Source organism: Mustela putorius, unplaced genomic scaffold (assembly GCF_011764305.1).
Source record: "Mustela putorius furo isolate JIRA1106 unplaced genomic scaffold, ASM1176430v1.1 tig00001215_pilon_pilon_pilon, whole genome shotgun sequence".
In the NCBI taxonomy this organism is placed as follows: Eukaryota; Metazoa; Chordata; class Mammalia; order Carnivora; family Mustelidae; genus Mustela; species Mustela putorius.
In genome coordinates, this window is record NW_025421638.1 from 2620511 (window position 1) to 2639326 (window position 18816).

General features: G+C 41.3%; 1 protein-coding gene across 3 annotated transcripts in view; it reads left to right on the top strand.

Annotated features, from left to right (window-relative positions):
* Window positions 1-18816, top strand: part of SYNPO2 (synaptopodin 2) — a 176651-nt gene that overhangs the window by 130914 nt on the left and 26921 nt on the right. For 2 of the 3 annotated variants that reach the window (XM_004748000.3, XM_004748002.3), the window contains exons 2-4: window positions 8058-8209; window positions 11637-12448; window positions 14892-17074. In XM_004748000.3, the coding sequence (XP_004748057.1) occupies window positions 8058-8209; window positions 11637-12448; window positions 14892-17074 (3147 nt within the window). The remainder of the gene's footprint in view (window positions 1-8057; window positions 8210-11636; window positions 12449-14891; window positions 17075-18816) is intronic. The other variant, XM_013053939.2, reaches the window with a different exon arrangement.

The window sequence follows — 18816 nt, forward strand, 5'->3', positions numbered from 1 at the left end:
AATATTCTATATAGGGGCACCTGGGTGGCTCAGTGGTTTAAGCCGTTGCCTTCGGCTCAGGTCATGATCTCAGGGTCCTGGGATTGAGTCCCGCATCGGGCTCTCTGCTCGGCAGGGAGCCTGCTTCCCTCTCACTCTCTCTGACTACTTGTGATCTCTCTCTGTCAAATAAATAAATAAAATCTTAAAAAAAAATTCTGTATAAATGCTTATAAAAGGCATGATCCTTATGGGTCAAAAGTCTTCTTGCAGTTTTTCACATTGAATCCAACAAAAAAGTAGACAGGGACATGTTCGCATAGGCTCTGGTCCATCAGTATTTTCCTGAAAGAGTTAGATTGTTTACATTCTTCGGAAGAAAAGAAGAGCAGAGAATACCATTCCATATTTGTACTTGTTGGTTTTCTAGCATCATGGTGGCTGCTCAGTAAGAGCTCACAGCGGTTAAACAGCCTCGTTTCTGCCTGTGAAATCACATTGGTATGCAGATTCTGAAGTATGTAGCCCATGGATTAGGGCCCTCATTGCTGTCAAAGATAGTTATTTACTCCGGGAATCTTTCCAAGGTTGCTACCAGGAATGCTTTTTACTTTTATGGAGACTTGGTCCCTAAGGGTAAAGACAGTCATCCAAAAGGAAAACTTCCTGCCCAGTGTCTGTACATATATTAGTGACCTGAGCAGTGAAGTTCATAGCCTTCAAACCAAAACTCAACATGAAAATGGGTTATTGAGCTTGAGTTGAGGTACTGAGGATAGAATAACTGAAAAATTCTAGTGTCTGTTTGCATTTGCACTCGTGGTGTGATGTGAATATAGTTTAAGATTTATTGTCACTATTTAGACAAACACTTTGTAAAGTGAGTGCCTTATTCAATTCTTTATGCACTTGAAGAAAAGTCTCATTTCCTTTCAGGAATCAAGTACTGTCCTTTCAGAACATTTGCCTGAGATAACTGTGCATGTTGATAATCATCTCCCTTTTTTCCTTAAAAATTCTTCACAGACTTCTTATTTCTCTTGCGTTGATTTCCTAGTATGTACTCTATAATTGCTTTTCTGAACTGCCTTCTTTGTCCTCAAGTTTTCGTCTCCTTGGCCTGCCCTTCCTCCTTTATTCTTAGCAGATGGTGGCCTCATGCCATTTATCTGGTATATGTTTCTGCATCATTTCTTCTGTCTTGAATATTGGAGGCTGTATCCATTTTTTTTTCTTATCTGTATTTGGCTAGTCACCCCTCTTCTCTCTCTCTTTTTTAAAGATTTTATTTATTTATTTGACACACAGAGAGAGATCACAAGTGGGCAGAGAGACGTGGGGGAAGCAGGCTCCCTGCTAAGCAGAGAGCCCGATGTGGGCCTTGATCCCAGGACACTGAGATCATGACCTGAGCCAAAGGCAGAGAGGCTCAATCCACTGAGCCACCCAGGCACCCACCCCTCCTCTCTTAACCTTCTGTGTCTGCCCTTAATTCTAAAATTCTGCATCGGTTCTGGGTTCATTCTCAGAAAATAGAAATCTCTCCAGTTGTTTTAGTCAGAAATCAATAAGTACTTGAAGAATTGTTGAAAGATCTGGAAAGGCAGGCTTGAAGAAGGGCCTCCAGGAATGACTTCAAACAACTTGGCACACCTGGCTACCCAAGGGACTGGCAACATTTGCCACAATATAGAAGCAGCGGAGTCCAGGTCCTGGCTCTGGGTCTGGGGTCACACACCTCAGCCATGATTTGGGATGAGAAGCTGCCAGCAAAATATGTTGTATCCAGAGTAAAATCGTCTCTCAGATCTGCACCAGCAAAATGGGTGTCTCATAGTCTTAACGTACCTCTCCACCATACTCAATCCTCAATACAAGTTTTCTTGCAGCTGCACCCACTGGGTTAGAACTCCATCACACCCTGAGCCCTGGCTGCAGGAGAATCTGGGATATGCTGTTACCTTCTCAGCCTCTGTGACATTCGAGGCAGACACAAATGAGCTTGGGACACAAGTTGAGCAGTCCATCCAGTACTGCCACGGTCTTCTCCACTGACTTTTGATTTACTCAGTTATTAGTTACAGTTTGTATTTATTTACCACATTCTAGGGATTTTTGCTAGTCTTTTCTTTTCCCCTCCATTTTACTGTTTCAATTTTTGCACTAAGTTCCAGGATGCCTTTTGCTTCCCACGATAAAGATTTTCCTGGGGTTCTTACTGCTTTTATTCCATTGTATTCTGCTCCTTGTTTTCTTTTGCCTTGTCATCCTGAAAATATATTGCTATTTGCTATTGATTTCCAGAAATACGGTACCACCTAAACATGAATTCCTGACATCTCGTGACCTCATCTTTGGTGCTAGGCAACTCACCACCAAAGATGGAGGTTTGGAGTTCAGAATGTGGAGAGCAAATCCTTTTAAAAGTTGGATTAGCTCCTTAATTTCTAAAGCTTAATCTATGATCATCTCCGCCCTTGCTGCGTCTCCCAGTGACCATTCTGACCGTTTCTTTGGTCAGCTGAGGAATACACACCTGCCTAGGGCTGTAGTGTGACAGGGGTGAGGGAATGTTTATTGAGTCTCGTCTCAGAGATACAAGGAGGGTTTTGTTGAAGGCCTGAAGGGGGAGAACTGAGGAGAGATTGGAGCTTCAGCAAGAGCTGCTAGATCATAGACTACTTTCCAATTTCCATCAAAATGTTTTAATTTCTGAAATTTTACTTGTCTGAGACCATCTCCCTCATCCTCTTTTAGTTTTCTCCAGGTCCCTGAGACTCCATGTTACGGATTGAGAATAGCCCACATGTGATAGGTTAGACTTATGCTAATTTCCTCTTTCTTTCTAATATATTGTAATAAATGGAGTAGTGGAATCTAAGGAAGAGATTGTCTTGGTTCTGCCACTTACTGTGACATGTTCCAACAGGACTTGTCAATGAGTTACACATGAAAAGGCAATCCCTGAGACAAGATTTAGTTTCACCGACAGCAAGCTGACACAACTGATACGCTATTTACACAAGACAGAATAGTTTAACTACAAAGTTCTGTGTGAATTCAAATCTGATACCTGCTTTCTAGTCAGTTCTGGAAGACTTGGAAACGAAGTGATAATAAAAGAATAGAAAAAGAAACTTTCTGCATTTTGCCAGGGAATTATTAATTCCTAAAACCAAATTAGCATTATTGAAACTTCTCAGATTTATTCTATGAAATGAAAATAATGTTGAATTTCCCAGAGAAGCTCTAACTTTCCATGTTCACTTGGTTGTAATAAAATAAATCTCTCTTCCTATGGATCAAGAAAGCTTTTTTCTGCTTTTCTTGCAGAAAGCAAAAAAATACAGTCTTTGGTAAATATTTACATTACCAGTACTCTTAGTTCTGTGGTCTGATTAGACTGATTAGACTGCTAATAGGGCATACAGTGTTTTATGGATAGAAACTTCCTATCTGTCTAATGTATTAGATGTGGAATGAAATGTCTAAGGGAATGTTCTCTAGAAAAAGGCTATGCATTACACGCGCATATATGTATGTTGTGTCAAATCACAGTTTGCAAAAGATAATTATACTTGTTAGAATTTTTAACATATTGGGTTATAATATCGAGTATTTTCCAATCTTTAAAGAATATCTTAAATATAAATATTAAAAGAAAAGAAGACAAAACAAAGTCAAATAAAGCAAAATCTGTCTTTCCCGAGTTATGGACTGACTTGGCAAGTTCTTATTTCCTCCCTGACTTTCTTTACAGCCTCTGCTAATTGTTGCTACACTCCACTCTCTCTTTAAGATACATGGTAGGGGTGCCTGGGTGGACAGTTGGTTAAGCGTCCATATCTTGGTTTTGGCTCAGGTCTGATCTCGGGGTTGTGGGGTCAAGCCCGGTGTGGGGCTCCATGCTTAGCTTGGAGTCAGCTTGGGTTTCTCTGCCCCTCTCCCTCTGCCCCATTCCCCTCTCAAATGAATTTTTTTTTTAAAAGATTCATGGTAGAGAATTCAGACTATTAACTACAGAGTCAATGTGTGTAATGGTTAAAAACACACGCTCTCAAGTCAGATTCCCTGGGTTGAAATTCTGATTCTTGCTGTGTGATTTAAGGCAAAGTACCTAATTTTCTGAGTCACTGTCTTCTTATCTATAAAATGGAAGTAAGGTAGTCCATCTGAACATTCACAAATGGAAGTGTACATATTCTTATTGAAGTTCTATGGGAATACATGGTATAAGCATGTAGAGGGCTTAGCATAGTAAGTGCTCAGTGAAGATAAGCTACTAGTTTTTAAATATTTGTATTGTTATTTCTACCAGGAAACAATAAATAGGATTGTCTTCTTCCGCCTTTCAGTTATAAAATGTGTACTTACTGAGGAAAAGACATATACAACATTTATCTTTAGATTATGATGAATTGATGCCAAATATAGGCATAAAAACTGAAAATAAATCCGGATGTTTTAAAACATCTCATAGACAAAGCACCGCCATTTTATAGCTTTTCTTTTTACTTGGCATGTTCATTTCGTGTGTGTGTGTGCACACATGTATGGGAAACCCACTCATTTTTATCCATTTGCCCCTTCTCGTGCACATGTAGGAGCTGTATGTGGGTAATGGAACTTAGTACATATTATTTCTAATCTTTTTTAACCATCTAGAGAAATAAAATTCATTAGCTCTATTTTACACTTGAGAAAACTAAAACTCAAAGATGTAATATGACTTACCTAAGTTCAGTCAGCTAGTAATCATTGGAGCCACACAATTGAAACCTCTCTTTCTTCCGAGTTGCCATTCTCTCCCACTGTGTATTTTATGAATCGAGGACTAATGGCCTAAGAGGAAGACTGGTTGATAAATTCACTGAGGGGCACCTGGGTGGCTCAGTGGGTTAAAGCCTCTGCCTTCCACTTAGGTCATGATCCCAGAGTCCTGGGATCGAGCCCCACATCCTGCTTTCTGCCTAGCGGGGAGCCTGCCTCCCCCTCCCCCTCTGCCTGCCTCTCTCTCTCTCTGTGTCAAATAAATAAATAAAAATCTTTTTAAAAAAATTTACTGAGATTTAGCATTGTGAATGCTAGTGATCTGCATATCTAGACTTATTACTGACAGTAGTATTTCATTTTCACAAATAAGAATGTTTTCAGGAATTGGAATTTTTACTCACATACGTAGTAATACACAAATATATACATTTTAAAATACCTGATTACGTGTAATGTAAAGTGAGGATCTTTTGTACGCTAATAAATGAACCATATTGGTAAAGTTGGTGATTGCAAAGGATATGTCTGAGCATAAGGAACACTGTCATACCATCCTGTTTGTTTTGGTCGTCCTATTAGAAATGGAGGAAGAGTAGTCCTTCAGAAAAACCTCTGTGGCAGGAACAATATCACCACATTTAACATGGTTCTTGAGGAAATTATTTCCTGCTGTTCAGGAATTGCAATTCTGCCGCAATTGATTCTGAACGTTCGCTTCAGAATGTGTGCTCTGAGGAGATGCTAACTACTCCTCTCATGAGTATGCTTATCCGGATACCATTAAAAGTTCCACTTGACTTGTGTTGCTTCCCATCAAGCAACACATGTTTACATGAGAGACAGGTCTGTTAAATTGGAGTTTATTTCTCATCCAAGGATCAATTTTTCATCTTGTTCCACAAACCCATGAAGCTGTTTAAAATTCACACAATGTACTGCCGATAAAAGGGAATCCCCCTCTCCCCACCGCTGAGATTGGGCCTTGAGCGCTACAGGGTATAATGACACAGCTGTCTTACAAACATAAAACCTCTTTGGTCCTTCAAAGGATAAATTTCCTGTCTGTGTTCTAGTACATCTGACTCAATTGAATGAATGGGTTTATGCTTTAAATAATGCTTTATCATCCACCTCATCTTACCTTATAAAAAAGTAAATAAATAAATTTAAGTCACTGAAATGTGACTTAACTCTAACCGTAGCTTAAATGTTCATTGTTGCATATCATTTTATTCTGACTTATTAACAACTCTCTTTTGATCTTTATCTTAATTATATGCAAGACAAAATGAAACAAATATATTTGGCAGGTAAATAGATATTTTTCAAAATTGGGTGCATATTCTCTTTCTCATTACTTTTATTGCTTCTTATAGCCATGCAAATATTTTGCAATGAACTAGTATGTTCTTCCAAAACAAATAAAAATGAGATAGTTTTGTCAGAAAATGGGAAACCACTGTAAATTATAATTTCTGACAGTCAAAGGACAGACCTTCCCAGAGCAAAATTAACTGAATCACTTTAAATTTCCCTAGTGTCATCATTTTGGCACTCTACTTTCAAGAGTGCCACTTAACCTGTAAATGCACCTGGAAATAGAAACTTTAACTTGTATTAGCCAACTTGTCGATTATTGAGTAGTGGGCCGCTGTTGGAGGTAAGTTGACATACATTTCATGCCCAGTCAGAAATGAGTCTGGCTATGAAAACATTCTTCAGGAAGTATTGCTGACCAGGCTTTAATCTCTCTGAACTCAGAATCTTGATTTTAATAGTCAGAAAGGGATCATCTTGGTGGAAAATATCTAGAATAGGATCTTAAAGTATGTTAAGTTTCAGATTGTATGACATGTTACATGGTTCATGGGGAACTATTAGACTCACACCATAAAATGACATCTAAACACATTAGTATCACTTAGGGTCCCAGCAGGAAATTGGTGGCATGCTCAAAGGAGTAATTAAAGATGTTAGAATGTAGGGACTAAAGACAGGTTTAGGTGAACCAACAAATGATAATGAAGTACCTGGAGATAGAAAGTGGGAAGCTATTATTACCGTTAGTCCTGAAGAGGCAAGAAGATGGTATGTGTTACTGGAATATAAAAAGACTGAAGGCAAAAGAGAGGGGCAGACGGACAGGAGCTGTGACTCTTGAGATGGAGGAACAGAACCGTTGCCAAACCATGACCCAGCACATTCAGTCAGGAGAACATCTGTCTACCTGATGTCTTATTCTTCTTGCTCTTTGATCTCTTCTTGGGCCTTCCTGTTGACCAAATCCAGTCAGGAATAGTGCACAGGGAGGTCCTCCAATGCAGTCTCTAGGAGCCAGTCCCCCACTGGCACAATGCAGCACCGAGGAGGGAGGAGAATGAACCTGGAAGGGCACAGGGAGAATAATCAGCATAACATTTTGCCATATTCCGAATTATATGGGATATAAACCTCCAAGTGTTCCTCACTAAGGAGCTGGTGAGAACTCTCTGCCATTATTCTACTCCTCTGAATTTCTCTTTTCCAGGTTCTGAAAGTTCTCTGTTAGGTTTTTATTCAGTTTTTGTTCCATATCATTCTGGGCAAGAATATGAGGCAATGGTTATAGCAGGGATGTTTTTGTTATTTGCAAAATCATCCCTTTTTTCCTTCCCTTTTTGCTAAACATTGCTTTGTACCAAGACTTGAATAGTTGATTTCAATACAGGATTTTTCTCTTTGACATAATTCTTAGTATCCTGCTGCCTAACTTCCCCATTACGCTGGGATGGCTTTCACTAGTTCATTTAGCTGTACATCTCTTTCCTTACATTGTCCTGCCTTACAGCTCCTTCTTACAGCCAGTGTTCAGCCCATCTCCTCAATAGGAAAGGCTTTTCACACTTTTTTGAATGTGAGAGGTCACTCTCTGACTGGGGTCATCCTTCACAGTGTGACAGTTATTTTCAATGTAAACATCATTATTTTAACATGTGAGCCCTCACTTTTCTCTATTCTTTATTTCTTTGATTCCAGTTCATTTACTATAGATTTGCTTTCCTTTTCCATTCACCTACAATGCTATGAATTAAATGTTGACATCATGGTGCATTATACACTGTGTGTGTGAGAGGGGTAAGAGAGGTTTAAGTGGTCTTCTAGGTCAACGGTTGGATTAAAAATCAGGGCTGATTTTATAGATTACAGAACTATTTAACTCCCAAATAAATGTTTCTCAGAGTTGGTGGTATGGTTTTTTGTGTTTTGTTTTTGTTTTTACAAATGATATGATTCTAAGTCTTCCTTTCTTTTTTCACTCCACTCAGATCCGAAGCCAAAGCAAAGCCTCTGGGTCTGGGCTCTGTGAGGGAGATGAAGTCGTCTCCATCAATGGCAACCCCTGTGCGGACCTCACCTACCCCCAAGTCATCAAGCTCATGGAGAGCATAAGGGACTCTCTCCAAATGCTTATCAAAAGGTACAGAAGATTTGTTGGGGTATATATTTTCTTTTGAAAGAGAAAAAATAGATCCCTATCTTTTAGATAGGAATGACTATAGCTTTTACTAAATGTATCATTTGTCATTTATGGGGAAATTGGGGTTGCTCTGTGGAAGGTTAGTATAGTTAAACAGAAGAACCACCGTGTTTGAGAAATGGCAGTTAATTTTCTGGTTAATTGAGAATTAATTTGAAAATTTTTGTATCATGAGCTTTGTTGAAAATCTCAAGTATTTTAGACAAGTGCCTTAGAAAGCTCATTATGTTGGACATAATTTAATACTTCTAGGTCAAGATTTTGCGGTGCATCAGGATCACTACCTTATTCACCGATGAGTTAAAAATGTTTAATTTAACTTCAGAGAACAGACTGAAGGTTACCAGTGGGGGGATGGTAGTGGGTGGTGGTGGAGGGGGAGTTGGGTGATGAGGATTGAGGAGTGCACTTGTCGTGCTGAGCACTGGCTGTGTATGGAAGTGTTGAATCACTGTTTTGTACACCTGAAACTAATATTACACTGCATGTTAACTGTACTGGAATTAAAAATTTAAAAAAGAACAGCAATCAATTCCATTACAAAATGTTTAAGTGTTAAACTATTACCCTGTACAATAATTTTTTTTTTATAGAAAGAGAATGCCTAGATAAGGAAAAGAACCACATAAAACCCTAAAAGCAGCTCGATTTCTGCTTGTCAGGACCTCTAGCAAAATCATTTGTGTATGGAAAAAAGCAGACGGATAGAATATAGGTTTTGGACTACTAATGGAAATCATTGTTAATTCGATCTCCCCAAATACCACCCTCCCTACCTAATTGCTTAAAAATGCAGTAGTAAACTTTAAACATTAAAACAAAAGAAAACAACAAGGGCAATCACAAAAATGCGACAGCATCCACATTTTTACAGCCCTGTGCAAATCACAGGACCCTGTACAAACCCATACTGACTTTGCGAGTGAGCCTCTGACCATGACACTGTAATGAATCCAGAAAGGAAAGTTCTGGCTTCCTGGAGAGCAGCCTTCGGGAGGATGCCAGAGGACAATCTCACACAGAATTGAAAGCCCTCCAGGTTTTGTCTTAACTCTGTGGTTGAACGATGTGCAGCATCACCCCTCTGATAATCATTCACTATTGATTCCATTTCACACATGAACTCGACATGGCCATGATCTTGTGAAAATAAAAGAAATGTAGCACTATTCTTAGACTCTCCCATCTAAATATTTACCCATCAAGCCCAATGTTTAAGCCTTCAGGATCCTACTTCATTAAGAAGCCGCCATTTGCTTTTAAAAGCAAACTAACAGGAGTCTTGCCAAGTGTGGACGGGGTGTTTGCCATTATCGTGCATAAATCTCTGAGGTATTTGAAGACTTCCATCTTTGTTAAAGGTTTAATCACATCCCCAAAAGGGGGAAAACCTTTTCTAATGTATTCCCTTCTTAGTGTCTTTACTCTTTTAACGAGGCCAATTTCTTAGGAACGTACTTGTGGTCTGGGACATTCCCTGCTAGTTCTTGTTTTGATTACAATGACTATCACTGGGAAAATCCTTGGTGATTTAAAGCTGAATGTTAGGTACATGTTTACTTTCAGAAATAAATGAACTAGCTCTCTGTTACTTTCAATAACTGGAGATATGATGATGATGATTTTCTCTTAAGTATTTGGACTTTTGCAAAATAAATAATTAATGGATGAGATTGAAATGGAATCTCAAATTAAAATTAGCCGAAAGACCATCATCATCACCACTACCATCACCATTCTGGGTATCTGAACATTGTACCTATGTAGACTGAAAGGAAATGAGCATTTTAAGATACAACTCTCTAACCTTTAGAGCTTTTATGATTTGTATTCCTGTATATCTGTTTTACTTCTGCTACCAGTAAATGTTAACATTTATATGATCCATTTGCCTGTATTACACTCTGTAAGACTGGAAAAAGTTCAAATGACTCTCTTCTCAGCTTCATAATTGATTGCTAACATAATTCAAAGTGATTTAATCTACTTCCATCTGAGGCCTTCCTAAATTAAAACTCTCTGACCTTTTGGTGCCATCAAATTTGGTTGCATAGAGTGTATTAATCATTTCCTATATAAGAAAGATCTAATTTGCTATCATCATGTTTTTAAAATGCTATAATATTTTTTAATTATCAGGAAGCTTTACAGATTACTTCCTTAGAGAAAGCTGCATTTCATTTGACTATTAGTTTTTTTCTTATTGTTTTGCTTAGTTTTGCTTTACTAATTGCAGACAAAAGCAAAGTTAGGAGCGATTATTTTGAACATTTGTCAGAAATGCCATCAGACAGATTCTAAGGTATATTCCTTGGGGTAGCCCCTTGAGTAGGGTTCATTCACTCTCATCAAATAATAATCTGGCATTAATCAGGGGGCATTCTGAGGAGGAGGAAAGGGGCAGAGATAGACACTGCTGCTTTAAAAAAAAAAAAAAACTTACACATGTGAGACATGAAGGCATCTCCTACAGCTGTTCTGCAAGTGATGCTTCTCTTCTAAAAGCAGTTTGAGTTTAAATTAGAGCTTTAGCAAGAAGTTGTTTGACACTTAAACTGGCATTGCTTCTTGCAAACCCAGGTTTGCAAAACCAGCTGGCAATGGCTAAGGTCAAAAGCAAAGGATGGTAGTGAGCAGAGCTGGGCTTCTTAGTTGACAGATAAAGGAATGGTATGACTTCAGAGATCCTATAAGGAAATGCTCCAAGAGACAGGTTCAAATGGGAGAAGGGGAGACATCTCCAATTATAAATACCCCATGACTCAATGATTCATTGCAGCATGGAAAGGATTTCTCTTTACACAAGAGTACTGGGCTGGGGTCCATTTATTACAAAACACATGCTCCCTGGAGCTTGAAAAACAGCTTCTATTTCATTCCTTTCAAGAAAGCACAGCCTCTAAAAGGACTACTTGAATTATCTGTATATTAATATTACTCTGAAGTTGCTGAATATGTTTACATGACTTTACAATGTTCAGACCTATACTTCATCAGTAAGACATTGAAATGCTTTGTCATATTAGAACAAACATGGCTATTTGAAAACACCCAAATAATTACAGATAAAGGACATCCATGTAGCTACAACCTGTGCTTTTAAAAAATCAAAGCTGAATTTAGGGTAGATTTAGGTTCCATAATCTTTTGTAAGCATTTTTGCTTTGCTTTAAAAAAAAAAAAGTTTATTTGGAAGATCTTTAAATAATAATATCAACATGCTGCCAACTTCTGTTCTCAAATATGTTGCACTTGACATTTAAGAGGAAATATTTTGACTGTATCATGTATCCTAAAAGTGTCAGAAAGTTCTTTGGCAGGTGTAACACTCTGATTTAACCTTCTGGACTGATTTTCCTGTGCGCAGACCATCCAGTGGAGTAAATGAGAGTTCCATCTCTGAAACGGAAAACAAAACCCCTGAGCATCTCACCCATGAGGGGCCCGTGGAAAGTACCATCCTGCAAATTCAACCAGCCACAAAGAACCAGAACAGAGAGCTGTACGTTGCCTCGGTCAGGAGTGGGGCTCCTCTAGCTGGGGACCAAGGGAGTGGTCCTGGTTTTTCTGGGAGCATACAAGAAGAAACAGGCCTGAGCTACCATGTCGCTCCCCATATGCCTGACTCCCAAACAGGACACTTAGCAGAGGAGATCATCTTAAGGGAGAAGCCAGAAGTCGGGCAGCCAGGCCCTGTGGTTGAACTACAACTGTCCCTTTCACAAGAGAGACACAAGGTCACGAATGTCCCCGTGGTGGCTCTCCTGGGAGCTGAAAAATCCAAGTCTCCTGACCCAGATCCTCATGTACAACACTGCGGAATTGTCCACATAAATTCAGTCCCCACGAGGGAGAAAGGGGAGCCTTCTCTGAGGTCCAGCAAGATAATCCAGCTCTCCAGTGGCAAAGAGTTAAAAGTGACCCGGGGATGTGAAGCAGGAGACGTGGGGCTGCCCCAAGTGGAAGTGATACTCGACTGCTTGGACAGGCAGAAGACGGAAGGGTGCAGGCTTCAGGCAGGAAAGGGGTGTGTGGATTCTCCAGTGGAAGGAGGGCAGTCAGAAGCACCTCCTTCTCTGGTATCCTTTGCAGTCTCATCAGAAGGCACAGAGCAGGGAGAAGATCCACGCTCGGAAAGGGATCACAGCAGACCTCACAAGCACCGAGCGCGCCACGCACGTAAGTCCTGCCCAGGGCCACTGCTGGGCTATTGGAAGGGGCCTGAGAGCTTAAAGGGCATTTCGCTGCTGCTTCATTTACATGGTTTTTTTTTTCTTTTTTTCTTTTTAAGACTTTTCTTATGTCTTTCTCTGTGGTTAAAAAGAAATTAATTAATGCACAGAATAACAAATGGGAAATTGTGGAGAACACCAATTTCTGAAATGGAGGCAATAAGTTTGAAGTTTGTCGTAGATTTGAAGGTATTTAAGGCATTTTCTTTGATCCCCAGAGGCACAGGAGCTGTTCAAGAAAATGATATGGTTAATGTGTCCCTTTGACTTGTCTCAGAATGTTGTCAGATTTCAGGTAAAATTGCAGAAAAGAGTATTTGAAGTCAGGTGGACTCCCGAGTTTAAATGTCAAAAACGGTTGAGTGTGCTGCTGAGAGGTGTCTTGAAAATACAGGCTCCACTACTGACACTAAAAGCAGATCTTCATTTTGGAAAAAAAAAAATCATTGTGCAGCTTGATGATGCTTGCAGAAGTGAGTTTGACAGACAAGGACATGTGGAATACTGAGCAGTTACATGATCCTCTCGGCTTTGTATGTCTTCACTCGACTGCAAAGCATTTCATCTACCTTCTAGACACACGGGTCAGTCTCCCAGACCCTGTGGAGGCATTTAAGTGTCCCCAAATGTAAAATATATTTACATTCAAGGCTCTTTATGGTGTTTTGTTTTCTCTAGGGGAGTGACTAGAGAAAGAAGAATGAAGATAAGGATGTCAGTTAGGTTGCATGATTTTTGTTCTTTTCTCGTTCTCTCTCTCTTTTTTTTCCTTTTTAAAACAAATTTTAGAATTTCATTTGAGGAGGTAGAAGCTGACTAGCAAAAACACTTGAAGGTAGGAATGATATACAACGGTAATGAACTCAAAGTACTATATTAATTCTTCTAACCTCTCATTATTCCCTTCCAAGCATATTTTTAGCAGAAGCATTTGTAGTTTTATTGGCAAGTGCTGTTAATCGTCCTTATACTTGAAGCATCTGTACCCACCTTCACATTTATGGCATATTAAGTGTATTAAGTATTAACTCACATACTTTACATGTTGGCTGTGAAGTAAGCAACAACTGTGCAACTGTGACTGTCAATTTAATAGTAAGTTGTATAACACTAGTCAAAAAAAAGGAGTTACATTCAATAATGAATTTGCTTTTAACTGTTTCCTCTAAATAAAATCCAAATGCCAGGGAATATCTAATTTTGTCATAAAGTCATTCACTCTGATTCTATTTTATTTAAAAAAAAAACAAAAAAACAGAATCATGAGTCCGATTTTTTTCCCAGGGACAAAAACCCCCCCTAATTTTCAATCATGAAATATTCAAGAAGTTTTTCCGAAATTTCCAGTTAACTATTTTGAAGAATTCGAAACTTGCTTGTGAATCATGTTCATTATCATTAAATATATGATGACAATTAGCTAATGCTATACATTAGTTTGCCACCAATTTGTTTTCTTGTAACAATAATGATAAAGGAAAAAATTAAATATGCATGTTACTTTAAAACTGTCAAACTCTCATTTTAAATGACTTAAGTTCTGCATCAGCTTTTACCCACAGTTAAGAGGTCACTAGTCTCATCATTTTTAAATATCCCCAAGATTTACATTTATTCTTGCTGTGACTGAAGTACTTATATTTCAAAATAGCAATCCATTTCAAACAAATTTATGTAGACAGCTTTGTAGATTGAATTTCTTACATGTATTCACAATGATCCAGTGTTCCAAATCATTAGCAATCACTGATTCAGTGCCTTCAATTATTATTCATTCAGTTTTTTTGAATTTATATTGATCCAGTCACCATGAATACAAGGACTTTGGGGAGATGTCAAAGTTTAAGAAAAGAAAAGAAGAAAACTTAATTATTTAAATTCATTACACAGAAACACTTAGAATTTCTTGCCCCCCCCTCCCACTTTTAAAAAATGCTTGGATACAGTTTTATATTGATATTTTATTATTTAAATACGGAAGTACAAGGTATGTCTTACCTTGTTTTTCAGAAAATACTCTGTCCTCAAATTATTTCCTTTTTGGTTTTGATTATATCGTATTGACTGACATTTACTAGCTAGCGCTTATTGTTAAGGTATTAAGATCCATGTGCTACATATAGTCCAATCACCATACATAAAAATGTATTTATATGACCAAGTGAAACAGAAGCATTGTGTAGAATTATATATATCTTGTAGATCATCATAAAAGTATACATTTTAAAAGAAATAAGAAGGAGAAATGAGTTCGATTGCTTCAAAACTTAGTGGCTGATTGTAAACATGTTTTTTCCATATTTACTTTCCCCCAGGAGAATTGATTTCTGGGCTGCTATGAGGGCTTCTTGGAATTCATCAACTCAGTATAATTTCTGTACTTTCCCTAGGGCTCAGGAGGAGTGAAAGCCTATCAGAAAAGCAGGTGAAAGAAGCGAAATCTAAATGCAAAAGCATTGCGCTCCTTCTTACAGACGCCCCCAACCCCAACTCCAAGGGGGTGTTGATGTTTAAGAAGCGCCGTAGGCGGGCCAAGAAGTACACCCTAGTCAGCTACGGCACTGGCGAACTTGAACGCGAGGCCGACGAGGAGGAAGAAGGGGACAGAGAGGATACTTGCGAAGTAGCATTTCTGGGCACGAGCGAATCGGAGGTGGATGAAGAGTTATCGTCTGACGTTGACGACAGCGCACAAGTGGTGAACTTTGACTGGGATTCGGGACTCGTGGACATCGAAAAGAAGCTGAACAGAGGGGACAAGATGGAGATGTTGCCGGACACCTCAGGCAAGGGCGCCCTCATGTTTGCCAAGAGGAGGGAGCGAATGGATCAGATCGCGGCCCAAAAAGAGGAGGAGAGGGTGGGGGGAATGCCCGGCAGAGAACCCGAAGCTGCGCAGACGGACGGCCTGAGAACCGTGGCTTCCTACCAAAGGAAGGAGGAAGAATCGGTCCGAACGCAGAGCTCCGTGAGCAGAAGCTACATCGAGGTGAGCCACGGTCATGGTCACGTGCCCCAACAGAACGGCTTCAGTGGGGCGTGTGAAACCGCAGATGCACCGAGGATGATTCCTATGAACAGAACAGCCAAACCCTTCCCGGGGTCTGCGAACCAGCTGGCGACCCCCTTCTCCCCAACCCGGAACGTGGCAAGTCCCATGGCGGACTTCCCGGCGCCTCCGCCCTATTCCGCGGTCACGCCTCCGCCTGAAGCCTTCTCCAGAGCCATGTCAAGTCCCCCAGCGGGCCCCGCGCAGCCTCCTCCGTGGCCCCAGCCCGCCCCGTGGGCCCAGCCGGCCTTCTACGACGCCTCGGAGCGCATAGCTTCCCGGGATGAAAGGATCGCGGTGCCGGCCAAGAGAACGGGGATACTGCAGGAGGCCAAAAGGAGAAGCACGACGAAGCCCATGTTCACCTTCAAAGAGCCCAAAGTAAGCCCAAATCCCGAACTCTTGTCCCTTCTTCAAAATTCGGAGGGCAAAAAGGGCACGGGAGCTGGAGGCGATTCCGGACCCGAAGAAGACTACCTCAGTTTAGGGGCCGAGGCCTGTAATTTCATGCAGAGCTCCTCTGCGAAACACAAGACTCCGCCTCCGGTGGCTCCGAAGCCGGCAGTCAAGTCCTCGCCCTCCCAACCGGTAACTCCAGTCTCTCCGGTCTGGTCCCCAGGAGCGGCTCCAACCCAACCTCCTGCCTTCCCCGCGTCCAGCCCGTCGCAGGGCACCGTTGTCTCCTCCATCAAAATAGCCCAGCCTTCCTACGCTCCGGCTCGGCCCGCGAGTGCTCTGACCCTGGCCGGTCCCTTCAGAGGACCACAAGCAGCGGTAGCCAGTCCCAACTACACACCCAAGCCAGCGGCTCCCACACCACCAGTAAACGCTGCTCACGCTGCTGCAGCGGGACCATCTAATGAGCTTCCAGGAATGAGTGGGAAAGGAGCCCAGCTCTTTGCTAAGAGGCAGTCGAGGATGGAGAAGTACGTGGTGGATTCAGACACGGTGCAGGCCCATGCCGCTCGCGCCCAGTCTCCCACGCCGTCTCTACCGGCGGGCTGGAAGTACTCCTCCAACGTCCGAGCCCCTCCTCCTGTGGCCTACAATCCTATCCACTCCCCCTCCTACCCTCTGGCCGCTCTCAAGTCTCAGCCATCAGCCCCACAGGCGTCCAAGACAAGCAAGAAAAAGGGCAAAAAACCCCTCAATGCTTTGGACGTCATGAAGCACCAACCGTATCAGCTAAACGCATCCTTGTTTACTTTCCAACCTCCAGATGCGAAGGATGGCCTCCCCCAAAAGTCATCCGCCAAGGTCAGCCCGGTGCCGGGCATGAAGCAAGCTCTCCCTCCCCGGCCCGTGAACCCTGGCTCGCCCACTACTGCGCAGGCGTCTTCTGTGTACTCGGCGCCGGCCTACAGCTCTCAGCCCGCCTTCTTTGCAGAGGCAGCCTCACCCATTAGCGCGTCCCCAGTGCCCGTGGGCATTCCCGCCTCCCCGAAGCAAGAATCAGCCTCTGCGTCTTACTTTGTGGCGCCGAGGCCGAAGTTCTCAGCCAAGAAAAGTGGTGTCCCAGTTCAGGTGTGGAAACCATCTATCGCGGAAGAGTAATCTTGTAGCCGAAGCTGAGTGTCCACTTTGTTTGAAACAAGCTGTTTGCAGTGTTGCTCCAGTCCCGGAGAATGCCTAGCGAGTCCTCAACTTACTTAGAATTTCAGATGTCACTTCCCAATCTGGGTCCAAGGAGCGTAATATTTTTAATGAGTCAAAAATCTAACTCAGATTGACTTAAAACATATTTAGCTTTTTCGCAAAAATAGGGGAGCACCCCAAAATAGACATGTGCCATTATATTAAGTAAGCAGGATGCTTAGGATTTACGCTTTAGTCCCAAGAAAGACAGTGATCAGTGTTAGCAGACAGTGCACACAGCCTTTGTGTAGCGTATCAGCTACTGTGCTCCTGTGGTGAAGAGGTTCAGATGCAGGAAGAAGATACATGTATCGACTGAGAGTGCCTTTTTAGGTAGTGCTTTATCTCTATAACGGGTGTGAAGAGATAAAACATTTATTGAGGACAGGGATCAGCTCTGGTCTGTCAACCTCAGCCACCTGTTTGATAGTGCAGAGGACGACTCTGGGGATTGTTGAAATGTACATATTTAGTAAGAAGGGTAAGGAAGAGGGTGTCAGTGATAACTGAGCACTAATTATGTATTGGGTTCTCCACCAGATGTTTTCTATGTATTAACTCATTTCAGAAGACTCCCTTAAAGTAAATGAGACAGGGCAAGAAGGCTAATTATCCTTAGAGACCGATTTCCATCTTCTCTTCCCAATTACTTAAGAAACGAAGCAAGTGTTATCTCCGATTGCCCCTGAAAAGTGTAAGTTTGTGTTCCTCAGCCAGGGCAAGTGGTAGAGCACAGTATAAAGGAATAACATAAAAAAGGGTGAGCAGGTTGCAGATAAAGGTAGCTAGGATTATTATTTTCCCTTGGGAAAGCACGCGATTGAGGCGTGAAGGGTTTCCGACTGCAGGGGCTGATTGTGAAGCACGAGGAACCCCGCGTGTGTGGAGGCCATAGGGTGAGAACACACAATTACTAGCATCATTTCTGAGTGACCTCACAGATGGCTTTCCTTGTGTTTGTTTTGCTTTCCGCCCACTGTTTCCCCCACTGTTCCTTGCAATTTGATTCTCTCAGCTTCACTTTGTGATTTTTGTGTGATGGACCAGGAGGATTCAGGCAAGGTTACCTTGTAAATTTGGATTGGTCACACACCATGCCGTCATCCAGCTGGCGATGAAGTTAAAAATGTTACTGACAGTAAACCTGAAGACCTTTCTCATATCTATTTTAAGTCCAATCTGACCAACCATGGAAAATATTCAACAGGAATTAATGTAGAGAGAACCGCAGAGCATTTTTGACAGCTCCGAGGAGAACCATCTACTTAGCACAGGAGACACATTTAGAGACCACTTATAAAAACTTGCCTACTTTGAGGGTACATGGTACCACTTTCACCCTCTGAAAATGTCTGTATTCCTGTTCTTTTAATGCCGTCACTGTCAACCTGCGATATTTTTCACTATCCTATTAAAATATCATTTCCTTCTTTATCTGTCTAATGTACATATTTTAAAAAGTAATCTTACCCTGTAGGACTGTTCTGACCTAAGTAATATCTCTGATATTTCTCTTCTGTTGCTCCAAAAACCTCTGAATTTCCTTTTGTGAGCATATTCATTTGTCTGCACGCTGCAAAACTCTAAGAACACACAAAAAGAATTAGGTCAGCTACAGGACAATGGGGCTG